Consider the following 25,890-nt stretch of genomic DNA (forward strand, 5'->3'; position numbering starts at 1 on the left):
GGCTTCGGAATGTACGGACGCTCTACTGCAGTGGTAGGTGAACGAGAGTGGGGTGTTCGGTGAATTTGTGGGTCGCTCGGCAGGGCGACCGGGTTTGAGAGGGGTCTGCTATCGGTACTCGGAAGGGATCGTCGCGAAGACTGACTTCGCGAGCGGGGGTTTTTCTTGTTCTTCCTTTTCCCGGTAGTAGGAGATGCCCTCTCAATAGAATCGACTGGAACATCAGGAGTCCGGACCCCGCGATTCGCAAGGGAATCTGCGTGATGTTGCTGTCGGTGTCTTGGAGGTTGAGATGGGTGAGCGGTACTAAGACTACGCTGTAACAATTCGTCTTTGAGTCTTGCGATTTCGTTCCGCAAGTCCTCAAAGTCTTTAAGGGTCGGCACTTGTTCTTCCTGTGACGGGAGAGTGTGCGTCGGCATGCTACCCTCGAGAGTTAATGCCTCGATCGAGGAGTCGTTTCCAGGCTGTTTACCCTTTCCACGTCTATCAGTATTTACATTAGAACCGTAAGGACTGTAACCGTCGCTCCGTTGAGATTGACTGTCGTCGGCTGGGGGCGCTCGGCCGGCGAGAGGGGGAGAGCGATGGAGTCCCTTTGAGGTAAATGGGTCGGACATGATAGCGGTACTTGTAACTCTGTATGTTGGGGGTTTGTTGTCTTCCGTCGAGTAGATTTACTCGGAATCAGCCCTCTTCCTATAAGTAATATCGAACGTCCTCGATATACCCAAGAAGGTATTATGGTTATAAGGTATTATTTGATCGGCCACCAGATGGCCGTGCGATCGTATAGTGAGTTGTAGATAATGTGACACTTTGCCTTAGAAGAACTGCGAGAGCAGGGTACAATTTATCCTTAGAATCTACAACTACAGAATCGGGAGCAAAGCGCTCGTAGAGCGCTCCTATATACTAGCTATGTACACGTGATCGTGCACGTGCGCAAGCGCGCACGTGAGCGATCGCAGCTGCGATTGGGTGCGATCCGTGACATAATTGAGATATTGAAGATTGCTGTTTATAATAATTCATAAGCTTTATCTCATTGTAAATATTTCGCTATCCCCAAAAAGTTTAGTAGTAATAAATAAGATATTACAAAGCACTAAGATCAGTATACAACTTTTTGTAGTACAATCAATTACTATTTGATCACAAATTACGAAAACGAATCAGAATTTCAGAAAATCATATTTCTTGTTAATCTACTTTCCGGCCCTGTTTATACAAATAATCAGATATATTTTGATATAATTACTGATAACCTGTATAATTCTGATCTTTGGTTTTCTGAATGATGTATTGTTATAGACATCTAGTGTAAACTAAATAAGCAATATTAGATTCTAGACCTTTTATAAAAAGTTTTTATGGATTATAATAAATATAAAATGAAAAAGGCTTTATTTGATAACTTTATTATTAAGTTCAAATAGCTTGTAATCAAATATAAGAAGATTATTAAATAACAAGTTACTAATCTTAAACTTAAAATATTATAAGAATTTATTAATATTTCTATTCATTGTTCTAATAAACTATCTGTTGTTAATATTGATGTATGAATAATATAATAATAAGGTATTTATGATGATCTAAAGGAAAAGATTTATCTCAATAATCAATACAAGAATTAAGGCATTAACTTTAATAATTAAATTAAATTCAATATAAAAAAGCCTACTATTATTACTATAATACCTATATCTAATTACTTTAAAGATTCTATATAATTAGATATTACTTGTTAAGACTAGTGACTTTTAGTATATTACATTAGAGAATAATGTCTCAAGCTTGGCCTTTGCTTTTATTACAAGAAACCGGATCATATCAAACTCAACTATAAGGAAAAGTGATGTAACGATACAAAATATAATATTAGCCTAGAAACTATATTATATCCCGATTATTCTTCTGCTATAAATCAATATGCTCTGAATGTTCATCGTTTTCTTATTACCAATCACAATCATAATCCCAGACTCTATTACAATGCTTATTATTCTATTTATTAGAACACATTCCCAATTACCGTGGTACCAATTCGATATATTACCCCAGCCCCTATTGTTAACTCAGATCTGGGCAGATTTATAGAAAGCTCTATATATTCTAATAATAGCGGAAATTCAATTTCCCAATTAGATATATTAAAAGATTAATCTCAATTTATAATTGCAAATCGAGGTTCTTTATGGAAAGCTTATCTTTATGAATTAAAAGATCAATTATATTTAGGAATTCTTTATATCTTAAAATAATAAATAACAAATCTCTTAAAATCTCAATAGAAATTTCCCTTATACTTAATGTGATTATTCCGCTTATTAGCTTAATAGATAATAAAGCCGCGGGATATGGGTTTATAGATAGAACCCTTATATTCAAGTTTGGCATTCCTATATACCCCCTCCCTATTACTTGTAATCTGTTATTAATAGACAGAAGGATCTTTGATATTCTATTTCAGTATGTATTATTAGATTTATGGATTAATAATTATAAAGAAATCGGCTTATTCTATGTCATTAATCTTTTTAAAGCAGATTCTATGATTCTTGGCTTTCTGTAGCTCTAGTATTATAATCTTATTATTGATTGGATAGTGATGACTCTTAAGTTTATATTTATATATTGCTTTAGGTATTGCTATTCAATTAATTCTGTTATAATTATTATCCCTAATTATAACGATATATCGATTCTAATAGATATAGTATTCAATTCAATATTATATATATTTATTAAAAAGTTTATTTTGAAGTTCAATTTGAAGAAATCTATTTCAACCCTATATCAAGTTTTTACTGAGGAAGTTATTAATGAAAGTCTTCAGATCCCCTTTTTCTCATTCTTGGAATAATCGATATTTTTGGAATATACTCCTTCAATCCCAGTTATAGAAAAGGTTATTGGTAAAAATCTTGATAATATAAATCCTGCTGATCCAAGATTAATTAACTCAAATTACTACTATATTCATCGAATCAATAAGAAAGCAGAAATCTATATCAAAATGATATCGAACTAGCTAATCTTGAAACTAGCTCTAGTATGGATTATTATAGGCTTTAGGATATATAAAAGATTGTTATGGAACTCAAATGTTTTATTTTTATTGAACCCTTTATTACTATTAAACCTCCTAAAGGAATTGTTTAATACCTTATGAAATATTTGATAGAGTATAAACAATATAAAATTCCTTATAACTAATAGCTTTGTTTAATTTTGTAAAGGTTAAGAAGCTTATATTACAAAGATAATATAAAATGAATTAAATAAAGCTTATAAGTTATATCGGATTATAATAAATGATTCTATTCAATTATACTATAGTATTGTAAAGAATGATATCGAAAAGTTTATGGAAAAGATTGATTGACCTATGCTATTTGCAATTGAGATCCAAAGCAAACTTTTGTTTTGACTTTGTAATCTGTTTGCTGGTTTTTTATTCTTTTTTGCTAATAAGCTTTTGTTATAATGCTTCTGGGATTATAAGATTGAGATTATATTAGATAAAGAGCCCTCATATAATAAAAGCCGCTTAATGTCCCTAGCCGAATTTTAAGTTATTTGTAAGTGGCTCGATAATAATCTAAATAAAGGATTTATTCGTAAATTTCGTTTCCGATCAGCTGTTCTATTCCTTTTAGCTGTAAAGCTTGGGGGGGGTGTCTGGATCTGCCAGGATTATCGAGAACTGAATAATATTATTATTAAAAACCGTTATCCGCTGTTACTGATTAAAGAAACCCTTGACATTCTATGCCATGCTAAAGTTTATATTAAATTGGATATTATTATTATATTCAATAAACTATGGATTGCAGAAGGTTATAAATAGAAGACCGCTTTTACAATCCGCTTTGGCTTATTCGAGTTCCTGGTAATACCCTTCAGCCTTTGTAATACTCCTGTCTTGTTTTAGAATTATATTAATTATATTCTTTTTGATCTTTTGGACAAGAATTGCACAATATATCTAAATGATATCTTGATTTACTCCGAGAATACTATAGATCATCGAAAACAGATTCGCGAAGTCGTTTGGAGATTTATCGATACTGGATTATAAATCGATATTGACAAATGCAAATTCGAAACAAGAAAAACAAAGTATCTCGATCTAATCATTACTCCTAATAATATCAAGATAGACCTTGATAAGGTTAAGATTATTCTTGAATGGAAATCATTAACTAAGCTAAAAGATCTTCAACGTTTTCTAGGGTTTGCTAATTTCTATCGATACTTTATTTGCAATTTTTTTAAAATTATGGAACCTTTGAATCTTTTATTAAAAAGGAGAATATATGGAATTGGACTATTGATCAAGAGAATGCCTTTGAAAACTTGAAAAATGTTTTTGCCTTTGTTTCAGTCCTTGTAATGTTTGATTATCATTGCTGTATAGTTATCGAGACAGATACTTCCGATTGAACTGCGGGCAGAGTATTTTCTCAATATAACAATAAGGGCTAACTACACCCGATTGCATACTTCTCCTCAAAACATAATACTGCCGAATATAATTACAAGATTTATAATAAGGAACTATTAATTATTATCAAGTTCTTAGAAGAATGAAGACCCGAATTATATAGAACTCAAAAGCTGTTCGAGATTATTACTGATTATAAAAATCTAGAGTACTTTATATTGATAAAAATATTAAATCAAAGATAAGCTAGATAAACTGAATTCCTGGCTGATTTTAATTTTCGTATTATATACAGACCGAGTCTTAAAGCAGTTCGCCCTAATATATTAAGTAGAAAAGCAGAAGATCGCCTTATACACACCGATTCTAATAACGACCGAATCAAGAATCGCTTACAAATAGTTTTCCCGAAAAAAGTATTCGATATTGCTATATTCAAGGACCTCATTTGACAAACAAATAACAATATCAACCTCACCGTAACGCCTATGAATATAATTATCCCCGATACTGAAAAGCCGATCAATAATCTTATCAATAAAGTATATGAATTATCCGAATTGGTTACTACTATATATAAAACACTTCAGAATCTAACTGCTCATTATTGGCCACTATCAATCCAAAAAGATTTCTGAATTGCTCTTCAAGACTATAGATTAATCAATAATAAAATTTTCTATTACAATTGCTTTTTTGTTCCCCCCTCCACTAAGCTTCGCACTCAGATCATATACCGAATACACTTCACTGGTCCGATAGGATATCCCGGTCGAGTTAAAACTATTGATCTTGTTTCCTGTATATACTGATAGCCTAATATATCAAGGGAAATCGAAACTTATATACAAGCCTATCAATTCTACTTCCAAACCAAAACTTCTCGTTTTACTATACCTGGATTCCTAGAATTCCTACTAATATCATTCCGCTTTTGGTTTGACATCTTTATTGATTATATTATATTGTTATCAATCAGCAAATGCTATAGTAAAAAGTATCAATATATTATCACAATTGTCTGCCGCCTAACGAAAATGTGTTATTTCATCCCGGTTATAGGATTGTTCGCAGAGAAGCTTGCCGATCGATTTATTGAAAAAGTCTATTGTTTATATGGTGTATTTAATAATATAATATCCGATAGAGATTTACAATTTATATCAAAATTCTGGAAGCATTTATTCGAGCATCTATTGATCACTTTGAAACAATCCTCCTTATTTTATCCCGAATTCGATAAATAAATAAAAAGGATCAATATTATAGTAGAACAATATTTTTAGGCTTTTATAAACTTCTATCAAGATAATTAATATAATTAGTTTTTACTCACGGAGTTTGTACTTAATAATATTATCTTAGAGACTACCAGTATATTCCCATTCTTCGTTAACTACAGTTTTCATTTATACCTCAACATTGAGCCCTTTTCACCTATTCCCTCAAATCTATTATATCAATGCAAATGCGAGTTCTTAAAGGCTAACGAGATTGCAAACCGATTTGATATTATTCTAATAAAATTGAAAGCTTTAGTTACTTAATCTATTCAGAAATATAAAGATTATGCTAACAAGATTTGTACCAATACTTCTTTATATAAAGAAGGTAATAAAATATAAATTAATACTAAGAATATGAAAACCAATTGTCTGATAAAGAAAGGTGATAACAAATGGGATAGTTTTTATAAGATTCTAAAAGTTTATAAACGAGCCTGTCTACTTCAGTTTCTTATTAGTTTTAAAATCTTTCCAGTATTCCATAATTCATTACTCTGATCACTCCATTGTTTATCTAAACTAGCCGATCAAGAAGTAATCAATGAAGTCAAATCCTGTTGAAATCAAGGCTGTATTCTAGAAAGAAATAATGAAATAAACAAGGAAATCAAGCAATAGGAATTCAATAAACTATTTGACTATCATAATAAGGACGGATTTCATTATTAAATCAAATGGAAATATCACTCAGTATCTTGGTAATTCGTCAAAAACCTTTGTGGCCAGGAAGATACAATTATCGTTTTTCATTTAGCAAATCCAGATAAACCAGAACTGTCTGTTTGGGTAGGCTTCAAAAGATCTATTATTTCTGATCCCCCACTAGTATTTATATTAAGTATATTCCTGAATTGAGGTTAAGGTAGATCTAAAAAGCTCCAGCAATTGATTATTATTCCCAAGAAAGTTTATTTTAATCTAATAATAGAAATTAGAATATTTTAGTGTTATTTTGTTTTCTAAAAAGTTAATTGGTATTGCGATTGTGGACCGATCGCTTTGAGCGAGAGGTACTATCACAGCGCCAACTATATGATCTGTAGTTGCCTTTGTGTTTCAGGTATAGTATATTAGTGCGCCCTATTTTCTATAAGTAGGGCTTCACTTTTTCATAGCTCTTCTACCCTTATGGTACAATATAAGTCTTTACCCGTACCTTGACATTATTAAAACTCACATCAATCATATCACTAAGGTTGAATTCCTTATAGCTTTTAAAACTGTATATCAACAATCAATTACAGCTCAGAATATAAAAGCTGGTTTTCGAGGAGCAAATTTAATACCATTCGATCCTCAAGCTATACTCTCGAAATTGGATATTCGGATTCGTACGCCTACCCCTTTATCCATTAATTCAAACACTTAGATCTCTCAAACACCTTACAATCCAATTAAAGCTCTTTTACAATCAATTCTAATGAAATCTTAAATAGCTCGCTATCAATCAAACTCTTCTATACCTATATTTGAGACTATATTGGCTTTAGCTAAAGGTACAAAGAAATTAGCTTATGAGAATACACTTTTAAATGTAGAGAATTATATATTTCGAAAAGCAAATAAGATATTAAGCAAACATCAACACACTAAAAAGATTCAATTATATAATAGAGGAGTATTTATTGAATAAAAGACTAAAGATATATTATTTTAGTAAGAGATTGATATTTAGATTCAATATAACGAATATCAAAAAGAAGAGAATTCTAATAGAAAAGTATCTTTTAATCAATACTATAATAAATACAGAAAGACTAGATATAATACAAGGATTTATTAAAATAATATAATAGATTCTAAATTATTAGATTTTTTATAATTTCAATCAATTGATTTAATTGTTATTGAATAATATAGCTTTAGGATAATAATTCGAGGTAAAAGTGGCCGATCCATTGATATGGCCGACCCACTGATAAACCACGTTATTGAATTGAAGAATTATTAATTGAGGTAAAAGTGACTCATATAGTGATATGGCCCACATACTAATGAACTACGTTATGTAAATTCAATCTTGCTCCAGATGTTTCGCGCATTGACCATGTTTTTTTTTCTGTCAATCAGGACCCATCCCATTTATGAAAGTGTGTGTCCAAATGGAAACATTGTAATGGGCTTCCTAAGCTATTCCCATTTCCATCAATGCAGTCCGTTGAAACACGGTAACCACTCATTTAGTGCTTTTGTGAAAAGGTCAAAACCAGCTTCGAAAGGCGAGGGTTGATCTTCAATCTCAATATAGAATGAGGATAAGAGATCCGAGATGTGCACCTGAAGAGACAGTTAGTAACAATTGTGGGCAATGTAATTTCTGTGATAAGGCAGACTTACCTGAGCCGGGTACACTTGTCCGAAAACTTCCCCGTTCGGAGGGGGTATATTACATGTAGGTATTGTCTTTGTAGACTTCCTAATGACCGCATTTGGATTGATCTCGAGATCTGCCTGGACTCCAAGTGTTCGCCATGGATCCATTTCACCATTCGAAAACATGACCTATTAGAAATCTAAGTACGACCATACCACTATACCATGATTGAGTTCTTATCACTTACATTGGACGGTGCCATCTTCCAGCCGCCATATTTATCATTGATTGCGCTGACATTGGGTAACTGAGGTGCATATGGAAAAGTATCCGCGCAAATATTTGACTCTTCGCTCGAAATGTTGTCAAAACGAGATATCAAGTTGAATGGGTTTGTAGTGTTGGAGCTTTGGAGGAAGCCAAATTCGCTACAATATTGCCATTTCCAGCTTACGCCATCTCCAAGTGAAGATGGTGGTAATGAAAAGCCCGACCCTTGGTCTGAATAGTCATCGGCCATCTTTCGATAGATAGCTGATATATATGCAAAAAATGCGGTCGAAGCATTGTATGTGGCAGCAATACCGATTCTTGTAGATGTAGAGCTATGGCTGGTTTGAATCCAATCCCTGAAGGCCTCAACCTCGTTTGCCGACGCACTGTGAGGAAAGAGAACAGAAGCCGATGGATCGTATTGTTCGAGGTAGTTGCAGAAAGATAACAATGCAGAGTCAAAACCATAAAGCTGGAAGTTATGGCTAGTGTGCTGGAAAGGTGTCGCAAGTATCTGGGAAGCTTCCCATAGAGTCATATCAGTTGGCGAAAGCGGAAAGTTATCTACTGAGTGGAGACCTTTGTTGATAGCTGGATTGGCCCGACCAGTCATGTAGATCTCTTGTCGAAGCAACAAGACTTCATCCCGGCTGCCATACTGAAATACCTTATCAGCGTAGTCGACAGCAATATGCACGTCTTTTGAGCAATTGTCCGTCATAGCCTGCTGAATTGGGTTGAAATAGACCGACATATCAACCTGTGCTTGCACTGGTGCCGAGGATGCCCAGCTAGCAAACCATATCTCTGGATTGCGTTGCCGAGCGATTGCAGCTCTGATACCTATAGGTCATAAGGATTTACATCAGTAAATTTCGATCGACATCCGTCTGGATGTCGCATATCGAGAAGCTAAAGGGCAGGCGCTTAGATAGGTCAACTGATCAGTAGACTCACCTGGATAACTTCCACCAATAAAGATCCATGGCGTATTACTTGGGGATAACATCAGCCAGTATTTACGAAGTGTAGATGGCTGGAAATTTCGTGCGAAATAGACAGTATCTTCGAGTGCCTACATAACGGTTGGTTTAGTTCATATAGCGCGTTGGGTCAGACTTTCTTGGATTGAAAGACAAACAATGCAATTCGAGATCGAGACAGTACTAGTTTCTGCACCAGGACCCATGTAGTTAGGTGCCATCTCACGTACCTGTTCAGTCGTAAGATACTTGTAGGCATCAAACCCGGCTAAAGCAACTCCAGTCTTATTTTCAAGCTCAAATGGAAGACTTGCACCATAAAAGCGGTGCTCCCAAAGTATGGCAAGTCCATTGTATTTCTGTGCCAGTGCCATCAAAGCGGAGCGACCCATCGCTTCCTCCAACAGCATAGACACCATGAACTCGGAGATACCATGCTCGCCTGATAGTGAAACACAATGGTCAGCCTCATGGTCTACAGTGAGTGGAAGTTATGGCATAGAAGTACTCAGAGGCATGTACAACCAGCTATTTGTGACGTTATGTTTCTAAGAAATCTATCCCAGGACCCACGCATAGAATTCCGGCAAAGCTCAAATGTAAAGAGAACCAAAGAAATGATTTACCTGTATCGAAGAAAAACACTGGACCTCCTGGCCGATAGAAGGTATCATTGAGCCAATAGCAATTCCTAAAGGTGCGGTTGTCCGAGCTGTTGAAGTGGTCGATTTGCATGTCCAAACCCAATGAGCATGAGGGTTTGGGAATAGAAAATTTATCTTTGTTGACTATTTTTGGAAAAGGATACCACCGAACAATCGTCATCGTCTTTAGTGCCCATTCAGGTGCAGTAGTAACAAAAGGTGAAAGTAAAAGGCCTAGACACAGGCATAATGGGATCATGACTCCACAACGTGACATTTCTTCCTGATTTCGGACTGGAGATGGGATTTCTAATCCGGATCGGTCTAAGTGTGCCAGTGGTAGTCAAGAAATGGAGTGTAAAGACCAGCTTGTGCTGTAGCAAGACTATAAGCAACAAAATCGCTCTTGACTTTTTACTTGGGTAATTTATCTATAGACCTTATATATTTTTATAAATACCTGAGGATAAAACCCGAAATCTTGAACTTAATGGGGGGAGATTGTAAATCAGCTGTAGATCCATGGACAGTAAGCTATTAGAAGAAGCAGTTACAATAAGCCCAACAGCTTATAATCTTGCGTTAATCGCTCGTAATGTATTATTGCTGCATGACTATTTATCGAAGTTTGAAAAAACACTATTAATGAAATTCTAATACATACACATAGTCTTTGCAAAATTGTAAGTAGAAGTTACACAACAATCAGAACTATGGCCTTTATTTGAATTTTGAAGCGTTCTTAGAGGTTGCAAGAGTTAAGAACTAAGAGCAGAGTATGACACGCTTCTTGATAGGACTTTCAGGAGTTAAAACGCTTTTCTCGTAAGCATGTGAATGTACTGAATCGATATCGGACCGTTCAGACAGTTCAATACTTGTAGCACATGATATCGGAATCAGTGCGTAGTAACTGCTCGACGGTGATACTTGGCAATAGTCCTCCTATATCTACTTTATCACTCCGCGAGGCATCTTGGTTTGATCCTCCCCACCCAACACCGTGAAACTCGTAAAATCGTGTCTCCGGATTCCTTGATTGCCATATCCACCACAATCGATCAAGCTGCATGTGTGCCAAAAACCATATCGGATCTGGATTTGTAGTTAGCGTATAATTTTGAACAAGGCCAATCTAAGTACTGCATACCATTCGTCACACTTGTTCTCATCCATTCTCCTTGAATAACATAGGGCATGGATTTATGTGTATCCTTCTCCAGCCAGAATGTGAAATTCTGATAGTCTTGTCGTGCCAACACAGCTTCCACGGCTGCTGGTGAAATTTTACTCATAGCAAGTTCCAGCGTCTCGCCAGTACGGAATGCTCTTGAAAGACAGTGTTGTTGAATATCGCGATCATAGTAAAGAGGCCTCAGCTCTGTAAAAGGGCCATCTGTTACACAATGTCCTCTGCCGACGCTTGCTGCTGCTGAGGTATTTCCACTGCCGCCAAATCCTGTGTGGGGATCCCAAAGTGGTGAAGAATGAAAGTCAGTCCAATCAAGCGTCCAATCCCAGTATGGCATGCTGCCTGTATAATTGCATTGTTTTCGCAAGATTTTCTCGTACGATAGAATGAAATACCGATGCCATGGGAAGAAACCGGCGGTGTCAAGTGTCTCATCGCCCTTGTGAGTATGCACCCATGCGAAATCATCGTAGAGCGTATGGGGGAGATTGAGTATCGATGGTTGAGTGGGGAGGCATTGGACTGCTGAGATATAGGCGTCTTTTTCGAGGTGGCTGAGACTTCGCCATTCACGCCTAGTATCCTGTGTGACGCATGAAGACGTTGTACCATGTCCTGTTGTATAGGGACGGCGGATCGATGGGCTACTATGAAAGCCACTAATAAAACCAAACATGAAGCAGATGCAGACAACAAGAGCCACGATATAGTATCGAAAGTTTAGGATTTTGCTCAAATTTACGTGCCTTCCACTGGATGGCTTTTCAGAAGCATGGTCCAGGTCAGAATCTAAACGTGAAGCCTGAGACTCATTGCTGGAGCCTGGGATTGGCAAGTATTCTCTCCGCTTCGGCATTGACATGTCTATTAACGCATTTGCTTCAATCAGGTTTTCTTCTCAATAAGACGAATATTATAAAATTGGGAATCGAGAACCCAGGCTTTCTTAGCGGTGTGGAGAGAATTCCAGTCTCAAACCTCTTTTGGTAACTTATAGTAAGCCAGCCCGGAAAAATAGTCAGGTGAACAAGTAGCATACTAATGCTTTGGGGATAGGATCGAGTATTAGGTTGTGAACAGTCAGAAAATAATAATGCAATGATTGACCAACCAAAGCAAAGCAAACAATTGTATGCTTTGAGCATTTTAGAAAAAGTGGGTACATATCAAGTAACCTTCAAATCTTCCAATGAGCATAAAGCACAAGGTCTCAATACTACGCTGCAGAATTCGTCGAGAGAAATTTGCAGCAAAGTAAAAGTATTATAGCGTGACTAAGCACTATCTTAGATGGTGTGCCTACCCTACACCCGATTTCATAACGTCTGTCCAAAACGTGATTTTTTGATCTAATGATTCTAGCTAAAATCGATTATTTTATAAAATTATTTTATATATAGCTCAATAACTGTGACGATCCGGCCTTAAGCCTTAATTAGTCACATGACTCACCCTGCCCGGCAGAGTAAATCATTTCGCGTATTCTTGGTCCTATCCTGGTCCTATCGAATAGGACCTATAAAGCTTGTTATTCTCTAGTTACGATAATTGATTCATCTTATTACTATGCCTTGACTCCGTTGTCGTCGCAACAAGAATCTATCAAATTTATATAATAGATTCTAGATTATTAGATTCTTAATAGCTTTAATCAATTGAATCAATGGTTGTTGAATAATATGAATTTGAATGTATCAATTGAGGTGAAAGTAATCCACTCGGTGATGAATCATATTATAGTAAACGTTAGTAAAACAAGAGCGTGAGCTTTTCTATATCCCGACCCCCTGCACGTGTCACGTGAGGCAATTCTATAACAATTTCGTTTGGGGTGAGTTTTTATCTCACTTTCAGACCCTCTTCGTCGATAAAACGTTTATAATATTGAGGTTATTCATGTTCATCTTTTTAATGATATTGATGATATTTTGGGTTGCTTACTAATGATTGAAATTTTTCGGACCAATCAGAATCGAGAGGGGACGTTTATCTACGGTGAACCTTCGGGATACCCCTGCCTCGAAATTAAGGCCACCGTGCGGTCTGAGGATGAGATAAGTGAGTTTGTGATCACGTACTACTTACAAGTCCACTCTCACATGGAGACCACTCTCACGTGTGGTGGTCCGTGCAGTATTTGATCGAACGCAGTGAGCTTTGGAGGTTTGGGGGCAACAGCTACTCTGGTGATCGTGGGCGAATGAATACAAAACGCTGCTCAAGTTGTGCCCGCGCGCTGCCCGTCACTTCTTTTCTCAAAGATGCATCGGCCGCCTCGAACAGTCGAGTCTTTGCAACCTGTCTTTCCTGCCGGAAGAAGGGTACGCGTGCTGATAGAAAGAGGAAGGCTTCACACCAATTGGGACCGGAATCGGTGATGAATACAGAAGCTTCTTTTTCTCCTTGGGTCCCGACACCTGCCATACCTCCTGCACCTTCCCTGTTTGTACCGCCACCTGCAAACCCACTACCCCCCCCCCCCCCCCCTCCCGGCTTTCTTCCCGCTCAACAATGGCAGTGGATTCAAGATTTTAATACTGAGATGGCTGGGATACAGATGGAGATGTGTCATCGGTGCAGGGAGCGGTGGTTTGCGATGGATCTCAAACACGGTACGTGCCACGCGTGCTCCCTGCGGGACAAGCCGAGCCAGCGCCCGTACCTGATGTCGGCCGAGAATGAGATGGACCCAGGAGATATGCCGGTGGATCTACCTGAGCTGACGCAGGTCGAGGAGATGATCATCGCCCGGTCGCACGTCCAGATGATGATCCACCGCTATCGCGGCCACCAGTTCAGCGGCAGTTCCGGTCCGACTTTCGGGTCCGCAAAGGGCGGGTGATCACCTGGCTCCGGTTCTTGAAAGTGCACCACCCTGATTACCAGCACGTGACGATCTCCTCGGACCGCATCGACAGCCTGCCGACGGATGAGGATGTCTCGGCATCCTTTCCCTTTGAGCATTTCAAACATAGTGAAAGTGGCATATCAGTAGATAGAGAGTTGGATTATACAGTTCGATCAAATCAATTACTACAAGACTCGAACGAAGTGAGGCTGGGGGTTTGGGGGTACCCCTATAGAAGAAAAGAAAAGGGTGGATGGTCACACAACATTTGACAAATCGAAAGGAGGCATAAAAAGTCACAATATGACTATCTATATAAAAAATAGAAATGCTTAAGCTTCACCACCAGGAAATATTCTATTTTCGGCCCTTCATCAAAAGCGAAGCTTTTTCTATATGAAATTAACCCCCTGTACGCGAGCAGGGGGGGAGCTATTTGGGGTGCGTTTGGAATCACGTGCACAAAAAACCACACTCACGTGTAGTAGGTCTGTGCGGTGATGGTCTGGTCAGCTTTGTATTGTAGACGCGTCAATATCCAGTTTTGTAACAGGAATGGCTACGAAATGTTGCTCAAGTTGTGCCCACATGCTCCCGATCCCTTCTTATCAACTCCCGCCTGTAGGAGGGCGACCAATCTACTCCTTACCAGGTGCCAATATCGATGCTCTTAAGGGGCACAACCTGTACCGAGCGTTCGATCGAACAATCCGTCTGGTGCAGGTCATGCGGCTACAAGGGGGAGACGAGCTGTCTACGAAATTCCGGTCCGCCTTTAGTGAGTTACGAGAGGGAAGACTCTTTCGGGAGGGCTGGGATCTCTTATGTACGCGTGTGGCTAACCAGCTCCCTCCAGCTGAGGTTGCTACTTTTGAATCAGCCTTACGGCTGTACTTTACAACTGCAGAGGTCCGGGAAAAGAACTTTGAGTGCTTATCCACTATGAGTCAGCCTGTAAAGGTGATGAAGGCTGTACATCAGGGCCGGAACGCTCAAAAAGCAACGGACGAGGAGGCTGATAACCTCTCCTCTGACCTCTATCTTTGCATCGGTGCCAGGGTTATGCTTACGGCCAATTTATGGACCGAAGCTGGATTAGTAAACGGATCTATGGGGACGGTTCATGATATTGCGTGGGTGACGGGGCAGGATATTTCTCAGATGCCTTCCTTTTTACTGATCAAGTTCGATGAGTACATTGAACCAGAGTTTCCGGGTGGTGGGCGTGGTATAGTACCCATCTTTCCGACCACGCGTCAGTTTTAATTTCAAGGGGCAGCCTGTTCACGCATCCAGTTCCCTTTGCGGCTGGCTTTTGCAATTACAGTTCATAAAAGCCAAGGACTGACTCTTTCCAGGGTAGTTTTGAACCTAAATCAACGGGAGCACTGCGTAGGGCTATCGTGTGTTGCTACCTCTCGGGTAAAGCACTTGCATGGGTTATTATTTGAGGGCCCTTTTGGTTTGGAGCGTTTCTCGTCCAAAACATCGGCGACTTCTCGGGATAGGGAACTTGATTACATGTTTAGAAGTGCTCAAGTACTTTGAATAAGGTATGTATTAAAGAAGCGATTAAGTAGTTGTGGACGGTGTAGAATTTTAGTTAGGCTAAATGCATATATACAAGCATGGTCGAACGAAGATGATCGAACGGAGTGAGGATCGGGGGTTTGGGGGCTGGCCCTTATAGAAACAAATAGACATGGATAGATTAGAAATAAATAGATCAAATACAAAAGCTTCGCTTTTATCACTGAAAACATCTATATTTGCGGCTCTTTATTTTTATAACGAAATTGTGACGATTCGGTCCCTTTCGGGTTCCCTTCTTAGTCACCTAGCTTTTAGGATCTTATCCTAGCACGTGATCCTCTTCTTTTATATAGCTCAGGGACTTTAGTTCTTTCTCCTTTCTTCTTCTCTTCCCTCCTTAGCTTTAGATTCTAAAGTAGAATTGAATCCTTTTCGTGACAGCTCTTCACAACAATATATTATACTGGATATTCCAATTCCCAATACAGTTGGAATGGACGATAATCGATTATCATCTTCCCAAAAAAATAACGGAATCCTATTTTCGGGTTCTGAATTATTTTGGGAGTGAGAAAATATTTTGAAAAAAAACCTGTATTACGGAAATGAAGATATAATATGTTCGTTTACGGAAAACGGTTTACAAAAAACGATTTCAAAAGCGGCGGTTATCAAGACTACATATATTCGTTATCTGAATACAAGAATCAAAAACAGGGCTTGTGGTTTAGTGGTATAATGTTCCCTTAGCATGGGAGAGGTCCGGCGTTCGATTCGCCGCTAGTCCAACATCTTTTTGCCTTTTTTTTTGTCTCTAATATCTTTTCTTTAACGTTGGGTTCTTCTTTTGCTCTCCTTCTAGTCCTTCCCACTCTATAAGCTTTAGTGGGAAAGTTCCATCTGATCAAGGGCCTTCAAGTTTCTTGAGAGTCGAGACGAAGAGGATCTCAATTTCGGTGTGTGAAGTCCGTATATTGGGAATGTGTGTCGCTTTGTCCGGAAGCCCGAACCTAAAAGAGACGAGTGGCAAAGTACGTTGAGTAACATCTTTCACGAAGTCGTGACCGACTATAACCTACATTTTTGGGCTCAAATCAACTGTCCATGCAGCCTTTGCCTATGATCTTTACAGTACAACAATTACATATCAAAACTAAAGCTTGAAGACTGCGATTGCATCTATCCAATGTTTTTGTTATCCTTGCAAACGCACCATTGAACCGGATTCGGGATTACCCTACTTCATCTCATCGACTCAAGTTCCAAGTGAGCAATTCTGATCCGCCATGAATATTTCCGCGTTTTGATTCTGAGCAGCGAATTCTTCATAGAGAGACCTAGGCATGATAGTATTCGTCGTATCTCAGAAAAGTTTCATCTAGAGTCTTCTTGAATCATATACCTCTTGTACACAATCCCACCATTACCATTACGGGAGTACTCTCGAAATTAGTGTACGTAACAAAGGTCTACCGCCTTCTCGCGGTTTAGTCAACTGTCATTACAATACAAGCCAAAACTATTACAGCAAAACCTCTCCATAAGGATACCGGTTTTTGTAGTCTTTTTTAAAGATATATAGAGGTATCCTTGTATAGAGATTCCGCTTAGTCCCGATATAGTAGTAATTTTGTTCCGATTAGTTCCGATCGGGTAAGTTCTGTGACATTTTTAGGGTTTCAATAAGAAATCTCTCTAAAATCCAGATATATTAATTATATAATAGTTAATCCTAATGATTCTATTGGTTCAATAAGGATATACGTGATCCTGGGACCGAGAATTATAAGGATATCCTAATAAAGAGGTTTTAAGAATATAGGCCTTTTTTAGGCCTAAATTTTTTTGGGACCGAAAAATATATCCTTATAGAGAGGTTATCCTTATAGGGGGGATCCTTGTGGAAAGGTTTTGCTGTATTGCCTTCCACTCGCTACATAAGGTCTATTGCTGTCTACGAGTAGCCAATGGCTTTGATTTTTTCAGATTTTGTTTGTTTTGTTGCACGTCTGAAATTCAACAGTTCCATTCAGTGCTGCATAATTTTCAATAGTGTGAAATCCACCTCACTACAGCATAGTGGTATATGATTCTTTTCTTTACTTGTTTATTTAGAAGCAGAAAGGAAGTTTCAGACCTTCTGAGATGAACCAGAATCATTCGTTTCTTATATGAGATTCACTGGGTCAACTGCCATTATCGGCAGCAATGTTTGTTGAGAAATATGTTGAATATTCTCCAGATGAGAGGCCAGCAAATTTGGATGTCAAATTTCTATTCTAATATCGGCCCCGGGAAGACTAGGCTTGAATTTTGCTTCGTGGAGGATGGATCCTGTAGGATTGTTCACTTGGAAATATATGAGTAGCGCCCACGAGTGAATGACACTATCACAGGTGAGAGGGGGGAGGGGGGAGGACTTCGTTTTTGTGCTCTCATCTCTCGATAAAGGCCACAAAAATAAGAAAACGTTGTGCTTCTATGAACAAAACTTTGCAAATTGCTAGTAGCGATTGTCACTTGCGATTTGGATTACATCGTACTCGTGATTCTTAGATCTGTAGTACCGAATCTGCTCAAACCCGATGAACTTTACGATTCTCTGATATACAACTAAGTCGTTGGCTTCAGTCAGAACTCTCTTAATTATTGCTATATTCCAGTATAAGTATTGTAAAGTTCAGTAATAGTTTAACTCCTGCCCGAAGTAAGTTGAATTGGGGCTTTCCGGGGTATATTCATTGTTATTGGAAGTCATTCATGAATTTCACATGGAAACCAGAATCTCTACGGTTTACAAGGTAGCAAGCAACTCTGGTTGAAGCTAACAGACAAGCACGCAAGTCTACTAATAGGCGTCAATTAGCAGATTCAACGGCTACAAGTCTCGTTCTGTTGAGCTTTGTGAGAAGATTATTGAAAAGTTGGAGTAGCTTATTTGAGATCGCCTCTCGAGGTATCGATGCCGCCCGGGTTCGAATAAAGCAGCTCGCAAACTGGGGCCCGCCGAGATGAATGCCCACTGCTCACGGCCTCATAGAAATATAAACGTTGGCTTTCGCCGGCAAACCGTTTGTTCTGGGGAAGATAGCTTGATCCACATCTGACTCGATCACAACCCCACCCCGAGAAGAGAAAAATCTATTCACCCCACCAAGATCAAATCAGATCCACTGCAAGCCCTGACGCACAGACTTCGCTTAGACAAGCCTGTTTCTCACAATCCACTCGCACAAACGTCTCCGTTGAAACATCGAAAAAAAATTCATCCTTCTCGACTTCCAATTAATAAAAGGACATCTCAATGAGATGATCGTTGTTGGACTAGCGGCGAATCGAACGCCGGACCTCTCCCATGCTAAGGGAACATTATACCACTAAACCACAAGCCCTTGTTGTATTTGTTGAAGAAATTGGCTGAAAAGATCGGTATATTCCACAAACAACATGACCATAACATCTAATAAGATGATATGCATTGCTCTTGATGAATCAAAGACTCGCCATCGAGCGTAAAGATTACTGCAAGTGCACTATGGTATCATTACTATCGTCACTATTGTTGTTGTTGTTGTTGTTGTTGTTGAGGATATCAAAATTTGCATGGCCACTACGCAGATCTGAAAATTGATGTCTTGGTTCAAAGCTCAATAATTGATGTCCGTAGTCAGATGCATACGCGATTCAATAAGCTTTTATTTTCACCTATAATCATCCTACACATATACACATATGAATAGTCTCTCTGATATATTTAGTTTGAAATTCGAGGAAAAGGCTCATAAGTACAATCCAACTTCACTACTTGCCAACTGGGTGTCAAGGCCTTTGCTTATCCCGAGAAAACACGATGAGGTTAATTATATGTAATCTTGTGTCATTACATCAAAAAGACCGAAGGCAATAATTGTATGCAGTATGCAGGTGACAATCTAAAAGTTATGGACGCCAAAGTCGATTTCGAGTATTACATACACCCTGGTCTATTAGCTCGTCTAATCTCAAAATAATAGGACAAGAGTGAGCTGATAGATGGAACATTAAAGATCAAATGATTGACCACTCTTGCATTTTTGGATTGGTATATACAGTCCAAAGCAGTCCATCCTTTACTATACAACACAAAAACTCAAGCGGCTTTAGCTCACTTGGGAGAGCGCCAGACTGAAGTCCACTTCAGCTCATTAATCTGGAGGCACTGTGTTCGATCCACAGAAGCCGCATTCTGCGAGTTGAGGCCAACCTCAACCAAATTTCATTTTGCAATTTTTGAAGTAGCTCCATGACACTAATCGCAAGCCCCTCTGGACCCAGTTCCCCACTATCAAAATCAATCGCCTGGAATCCCTGCTATATAATGACCCCACTCGGCTAAAAATTTCTTTTTAAATTTTTCTCTTCGAACATCTAAAATGTGCTGATGAATATATAATCCTATAATCAATTTATCTTGTATAAATCCAAGGCTGGATGGTGTAGTTGGTTATCACGTGTCCTTAACAATTAACAGTTGTTAAAATACGGACAAGGTCCTGGGATCGTGCCCCAGTCTGGTCATTATTGTTTTGTTGGTTTTGTCTCTGGAGGCTTGAGATTTAATACATTTTTGGTCACTAGCCTTCTTTCTTCTTTTCGTGTCTTTGCGGTCGGTGGTATCCTGTGGAGTTTTGAAATGAAAAGGGTGTGGAGAGCAAACTCGTGTGGAAAAGGGGCCGAGGGTCTCGAGATGGTGAGAAGAGTGTTGCTCCATATCGGAGAGGTGCGAACAGTTTCATAAGCTAGAGCTATTTGACGTGCTATGTATGCACTCACTAACTTTTAAAACTCTATATATATACTGAGAATCACAAACAATGTCTTTAGATTCGACTGGCTGAAGTTGAGTCATCTTGTGGTATTCATGTTTGAGAGGAAAACGAAATTAACAAACAACTATTTGCTCGCACACTAAGGATGAATATAAGTTGCATGGACAATTAATCTAATGAACATGACTCATTAGTTCATATAATCGTTATCGAAGTAGTTTGCTTGACTGATTCAAATGGATCTAGCCCGTTGTGAAGTTGAGTGAGTCCAATCCGTCTGAACTTGCTATCGCCACCAATGGAACGGGTTTGCTCTTCAACTCGCTGCAATATGAGAGCTATCCCTCGCGGTTCCCAGCCGATTTGCTTTTGATGTGATACCTGTAACATGTATGTCTCTCCGTGTTCGTATTCTGGCTGTCAACCATCGACGTCTAGATCCCCTTCCTCGTAGTAGTGGTTTGTAGAAAAATTTGAAACTGCTTTTCCTAAATTCGATTTCAAAATATGGTCTTCGGTATAAAAGTCTCGGATGTCTCCGGCTAGCATCAACTTCCCACGGACTTTGAGTTTCCCAGATGATACTGCCCCATACGGATTGACACCTTCCACCATACAACTGATATCCTCAATAGTAAAAGAATTATCCGCACGTTGATCTGGGATATAGAAGGTGTTCATGGCTCGACCATTATTAGTACTTTGACATACGACTGACGCCCATGACCATGTTGGTGCTACAAATTTCTCTGGTCTTTTCAAGGAACGAGTGCCTCTGAAAAAATACCAAAGAAATCCCCTTGAAGATAAAGAGCCGTCAATTTTATGAATCTTCCACAATCCAGCAACATATTGAGGATCATGCGAATCCTCAAATCCCTGTGATGAAATTGACTTTGATAATTGATTCAGAGCTTCGAAAGTGCGGCTTGCGATTCCGGAGAGTGCGGGCAGTCGATCTTCTTCCTTCGTTAACTGAAGAACGGCACAGTTTTCGATATTCGAATACCAGTCGTCAAGAATTTTATTGAGCTGTTGTCCATTGTCTTTATATAGCAGCGAACGTATCCTCGCGCCATCTGCAGGGATCATCCTCGTTGAGTTGTGTTGGGGAAGTTCTGATATTCTGGTGCATTCGCACCATCTTTCTGCTCTACATTCCCATACTAACTCTGTCGCGTAGAAGCTCACAGTTCTGGGTGATAAAATGCGCTCTTGGTACACCCATCCTCGCGTATTAAGCGGTGCCATAGATTTCCCATTCCCGTGGAAGAGAGAATGTCTATCATGAGTTGTGCTTAAACTAGGTTGAATGAAGAATGGTCCGCTGCCCTCTAGTTTATGTGCCAACCCTGTCTTATCAAGAATCTTAAGCTCTTCGAACGGTGGTATGGTTTCTTGCACTCGGCTTCCAGGATACTCTGCATGTAGCTGTGCGAGCCGGGTGTTGAATAACTCAGTCTGACTGTCCTGTCCATGCGCAGCCGCTATATTTAAAAGGGAGCCAGAATATATATCAGCCATTAAAGCTGATTGTCGTTCCCAATCAGCAACATCATCCTGTATAATACAGATGGAATCAATCCATATGTATTGTATGTTTAGTCTGTGAGTGAGTAGTACCGCATCCCGAAATGTTCGGGAGAGTGTCGATATATCAATGCCATTGGCGTGTGCACTGTAGTTGTCCAACCTTGTTTTGATAAATTGAGCCGATCCCCAACAGTGGCTTAGTGTGATATACTCGATCGGACGATGTTTGTCAATTGTTCTTGATTCCACTAGTCGAATTTGGCTCTTTGAAATACACTGTTTTACATCGAGAAGGCGATGTGGAATTGATAGTTTTGATGCATCAGCACACTCTTCTCTATGGCTTATACGGCATCTTGATAACCATGAGCTTATGATGACTAGAGCGCTTTCCAAATCGAGATTTGGAACGATATGTGGTGAAATTTTGAATGGATGTAATGGAGCACTTCTAGGAGACCGGCGTGGATTATAATCTGTATTGACTGATCAACGTATATCTATGTTCAGTCTGTTTCTACCACAATGTATTACCAGGTACTTCATAAATTTCCAACCCTTGACATTCATCATCTGTCAACGACGATTCATCAAATAAGATCTGGATGCTATTGCCCGAAATTGTCGCTCTGACTATTCCCTCTCTCATCACAGGCCTATCTCGGCGGATATACTGGAGCACTCCATCATGGATAACTTGACATCTTTTGCAAAGATTATAATTTTTATTCTGGGATGATAAGCTGAACTCTATGTATATATGATAAAAAACGAGAGAATTCGAGTGGCCTAATTGGCACGCAGCGCAGGAGGAACAGGACATCTTGATTTGGATGAAGATACCATGCAAATGGATGTGGAATACTTGAGCAGCTCCTCGAGCAAGAGAAAGTAAACCGATTTGAGCGAAGCATAGCCATTATTGAAACATAAAAGATTCGGGGATTGTGAAAATTTCACTCCAAGATGTAAGAATTATTCAGCCTTGTATGACAATGAACACGTGCACCAATAGAGTCTGAGAATTCCTGACAAATCGACCGAGTGTTTCTCGCATTTTCTCTAGAAATGGAAATTGTGTGTGATATATGATGGAAGTGTCTGCAATATTATTTCCTACAGCCATAAGTGAATTGGGTAATACAGTATGACGTAACAAGGATCAGTATACTATTCGGGCTATCAGAAACTATCGATCAAGGAGACTGTAAGCACGTATTCTGATGTTGAAATGCTATGAAAGATGTTGTAATCGTATTTGCTCAAATCAGCATTGGTAATTCTACTTAAATACTTAAATGGTCGGTCTCCCGATTATCCAATTTAAGTAGAAGAAAGAGGCTTCTTGCTCATAGTCTGCTTAAAGGCTTGCAACGCCAAAGCAGGGGTATAATAAGGAACTTCATGACCAGCCCCGAAGACTCTCAACCAACTCAAATTACCAACAGTCTTGAAGGTTCCTCCAGCAACACCATTTACATTATAGTTTGCAACGGCAGCAGCGTTGAAAGCGGCGGAGCTAGCATAGGTGATAGCATTGGCGGTTGCAAGACCACCGAACCAGTTGCAAATCCAATCAGCGTCACCAGCCCAGATGAGGACTTGAATACCGGATTGAACGACTGTAGAGAGAGTTGAGAGGAAAGATCTTGAATCTGTTTTGATGTTCATTAGCCAAGCGAGAAACATTAAGGATGAAGGAGTAACTGACCATCTCCAGTAGCAGCAAATTTCTCATAAGGAGCATCTGGACACTCAGAATAGGTAGATTTGGCACCAATGGCCTTCACAACTGCTGCGCTTTGCAAATATGCAACATAAGTCTCTGGTGGATATGGATCATTCGATGGCTCTCTAATATCGTAAACATCAAAGTTGCCATTTGAAAGTGGCCCCTCGATATCATCGTAACAAACATCATCAGCATTTACACAAGCTGAGTTGGTACCAGTGGTCGATGTACATTCTTTCAAAAGAGGAAGACATGACTTGGTATATGTATTGAGATAGGATGTGTGTTGAGCAGCGGTGATGAGTGGTTTGTATGTGTTATTGTAGGAGTAGTCGACGTATGCCTTATAGGAGATGATAGGATCATACCATCCGTTGTTGATACCTAAAGCAACGAGATCAATTTTTTCACCAGCAATAGTGCCAGCCGCAATCTTGGCATTTTGTTGTTCGAGATAGTATGCAAATTCTGGTCCATAATGTCCACCATAGGATTCTGTGAAGATACCAAAGTCGCGATTCTCGTAGGCGGGGAAGGAGGCATAGAAAGCTTGGAGAAGTGTCCAGACGTACGGAGCAGCGGTAACAGTGGAAGTCACAGAATCTGTACCGTAGGAGAAGCCTACCCCAATCGGTTGATCAATGTAGATCATGTTTGCGAATTCGTTGAAACTGTATGGGTTGAGAGATGGAGTTGATGCCCCGTTGTAGAATTGACATGGACCATTCTCTTGGAACAACCCAATCATAGAAGAACACCCAGGGCCTATCTCTTTGTTAGTAAAATGTAGCTTATAATGAAGAATATTGCCTGTACCTCCGTTGAACCATGTCGCTAGTGGTGCGGTGGTTGGACTGTTTCGACTTTCAAAGAACCAGAACCACATATTCATGCCCTAATATGGATGTCAACATTGGATTATTCTTTGAAGAATATGCCACGCTTACAGTTCCGACAGTCAAATATCCGGAATACTGGTTCACACCTGGCGTAGTCTCGCAAATGCCAGAGTTTGTAACAAATGCAAGTGTAGCATCGGTGGCGGCATGATAGAAGACAGTATGATTGACTCCATCACGAATCTCGAATGATCGCTTGTCTTTCTTCCCTTCAGTGGTAGGGGCAGCTAGAACAGCCGGAAGAAGACAAGCAACTAGGGAAAGCGAAGGGAAACGCATTGTAATCGTAGTCGAAGAATGGAATTGGAGATGGTTTAACAACTACAAATCTTAATTTTCGCGATTTCTCTCGAACTTATATCTTGTTTCCCATCACTCCACGGCCACCCCATCTCAATGCCCAACGCTATTATGCGCTCTACGACTGGAAAATCGAGATACACACTCGGAGATCATTCCAAATAAAGTAGGTCTATAATTTCAGGTACGAGAAAACTCTCAAAAGCTTAAATCCCCCGCCGGCACTAGAGGGTAAAGTTGAAGAAACCTGGACGATCCTGGAAGGTAATCTCACAAGGTACTCCAATTGCCGTTGATAAGACCAACGCATCTACCCCGTATACAACGGTTAACATCGCATAAATTACAAAGTCCCGAACCTAGGCAGGAGATCCAACGGATATATGTATAACATGCAAGCCAAATGTTATATTTGAATGTCTAAATACCCCAAAAAGGCAGTTGGTGGTGGGCTTGGCAGCGAATGATAAGCTTTTCGTGGCAGAGATCTTTTTCCAGGGTGCCAGATATCGACATTCCTGTTTGGGAAGTTTTGGTGATTTAGTGGCAGGATGTGACTTGTCAAATAGATTGATGCTTGTACTGCAGATGAAGATAAAAGCGGGAGGACTGTGATGGAACCTCAATCGCGAATGTGGAAAATACCGCAGTAAACGACGCTCTCTTGAAGATGTGACAACACGAAATATGTCAGACGAACATTCTTGTGACATACTTGAATTGATTTCACCATCTTGAGACGTATGGCGAGCTCTTTCTATTGATTGAATGCATTGCTTGAATGAAGTTGAGAAATTGAGGTTCCCAATTTACAGGGTCCTCAGCACCAGCACCTTTAGCCGAGCATAGGCTCAGGGTCGTGCGAGATCCACCCGCCTTGGAAAATATTGGCTTCCGTTGGCAAAACGTGTTTGAAAACTTGGCCCTTGGCAATTCGACGACAGAAAAGACCATCAAAGTACTGCTTTGAAGTTTGATATAAAAGGGAAATGATTGTATATATTGGCATTTTTTGTTCTCTTCCTCAAGTCTTGTTCCTAATATCGATGACGATAAGATACCCTGCACATTTTCCTGGTGTCTAGACGATGT

The 25,890-nt window shown here is 39.3% G+C and overlaps 5 protein-coding genes across 5 annotated transcripts; 1 reads left to right on the forward strand and 4 right to left on the reverse strand.

The window, feature by feature from the left end:
- Positions 1-7,884: 7,884 nt before the first annotated feature.
- EAF02_006652 (uncharacterized protein) lies at positions 7,885-10,044 on the reverse strand (the record flags this gene model as incomplete). The annotated part of the gene is made up of 6 exons (XM_038902700.1): positions 7,885-8,016; positions 8,077-8,241; positions 8,301-9,169; positions 9,284-9,401; positions 9,540-9,751; positions 9,936-10,044. 6 exons carry the CDS (start codon positions 10,042-10,044, stop codon positions 7,885-7,887), a joined length of 1,605 nt encoding a protein of 534 aa, XP_038757920.1.
- Positions 10,045-10,824: 780 nt separating this feature from the next.
- EAF02_006653 (uncharacterized protein) lies at positions 10,825-12,007 on the reverse strand (the record flags this gene model as incomplete). The annotated part of the gene is made up of 2 exons (XM_038902701.1): positions 10,825-11,048; positions 11,104-12,007. 2 exons carry the CDS (start codon positions 12,005-12,007, stop codon positions 10,825-10,827), a joined length of 1,128 nt encoding a protein of 375 aa, XP_038757921.1.
- Positions 12,008-14,581: 2,574 nt separating this feature from the next.
- Positions 14,582-15,259, forward strand: EAF02_006654 (uncharacterized protein; the record flags this gene model as incomplete). Its single annotated transcript, XM_038902702.1, has 2 exons — positions 14,582-14,771; positions 14,850-15,259. The coding sequence occupies 2 exons, from the start codon at positions 14,582-14,584 to the stop codon at positions 15,257-15,259; spliced, it is 600 nt and encodes a 199-aa protein (XP_038757922.1).
- Positions 15,260-20,754: 5,495 nt separating this feature from the next.
- Positions 20,755-21,858, reverse strand: EAF02_006655 (uncharacterized protein; the record flags this gene model as incomplete). The annotated part of the gene is made up of 1 exon (XM_038902703.1): positions 20,755-21,858. The coding sequence occupies one exon, from the start codon at positions 21,856-21,858 to the stop codon at positions 20,755-20,757; it is 1,104 nt and encodes a 367-aa protein (XP_038757923.1).
- A 1,332-nt stretch (positions 21,859-23,190) lies between these two features.
- On the reverse strand, positions 23,191-24,777 carry EAF02_006656 (uncharacterized protein; the record flags this gene model as incomplete). The annotated part of the gene is made up of 4 exons (XM_038902704.1): positions 23,191-23,522; positions 23,579-24,364; positions 24,416-24,494; positions 24,547-24,777. The coding sequence occupies 4 exons, from the start codon at positions 24,775-24,777 to the stop codon at positions 23,191-23,193; spliced, it is 1,428 nt and encodes a 475-aa protein (XP_038757924.1).
- Positions 24,778-25,890: the final 1,113 nt, after the last annotated feature.

This window comes from Botrytis sinoallii, assembly GCF_014898435.1.
Source record: "Botrytis sinoallii strain Bc 23 chromosome Unknown BSIN_010, whole genome shotgun sequence".
Taxonomy (NCBI): domain Eukaryota; kingdom Fungi; phylum Ascomycota; class Leotiomycetes; order Helotiales; family Sclerotiniaceae; genus Botrytis; species Botrytis sinoallii.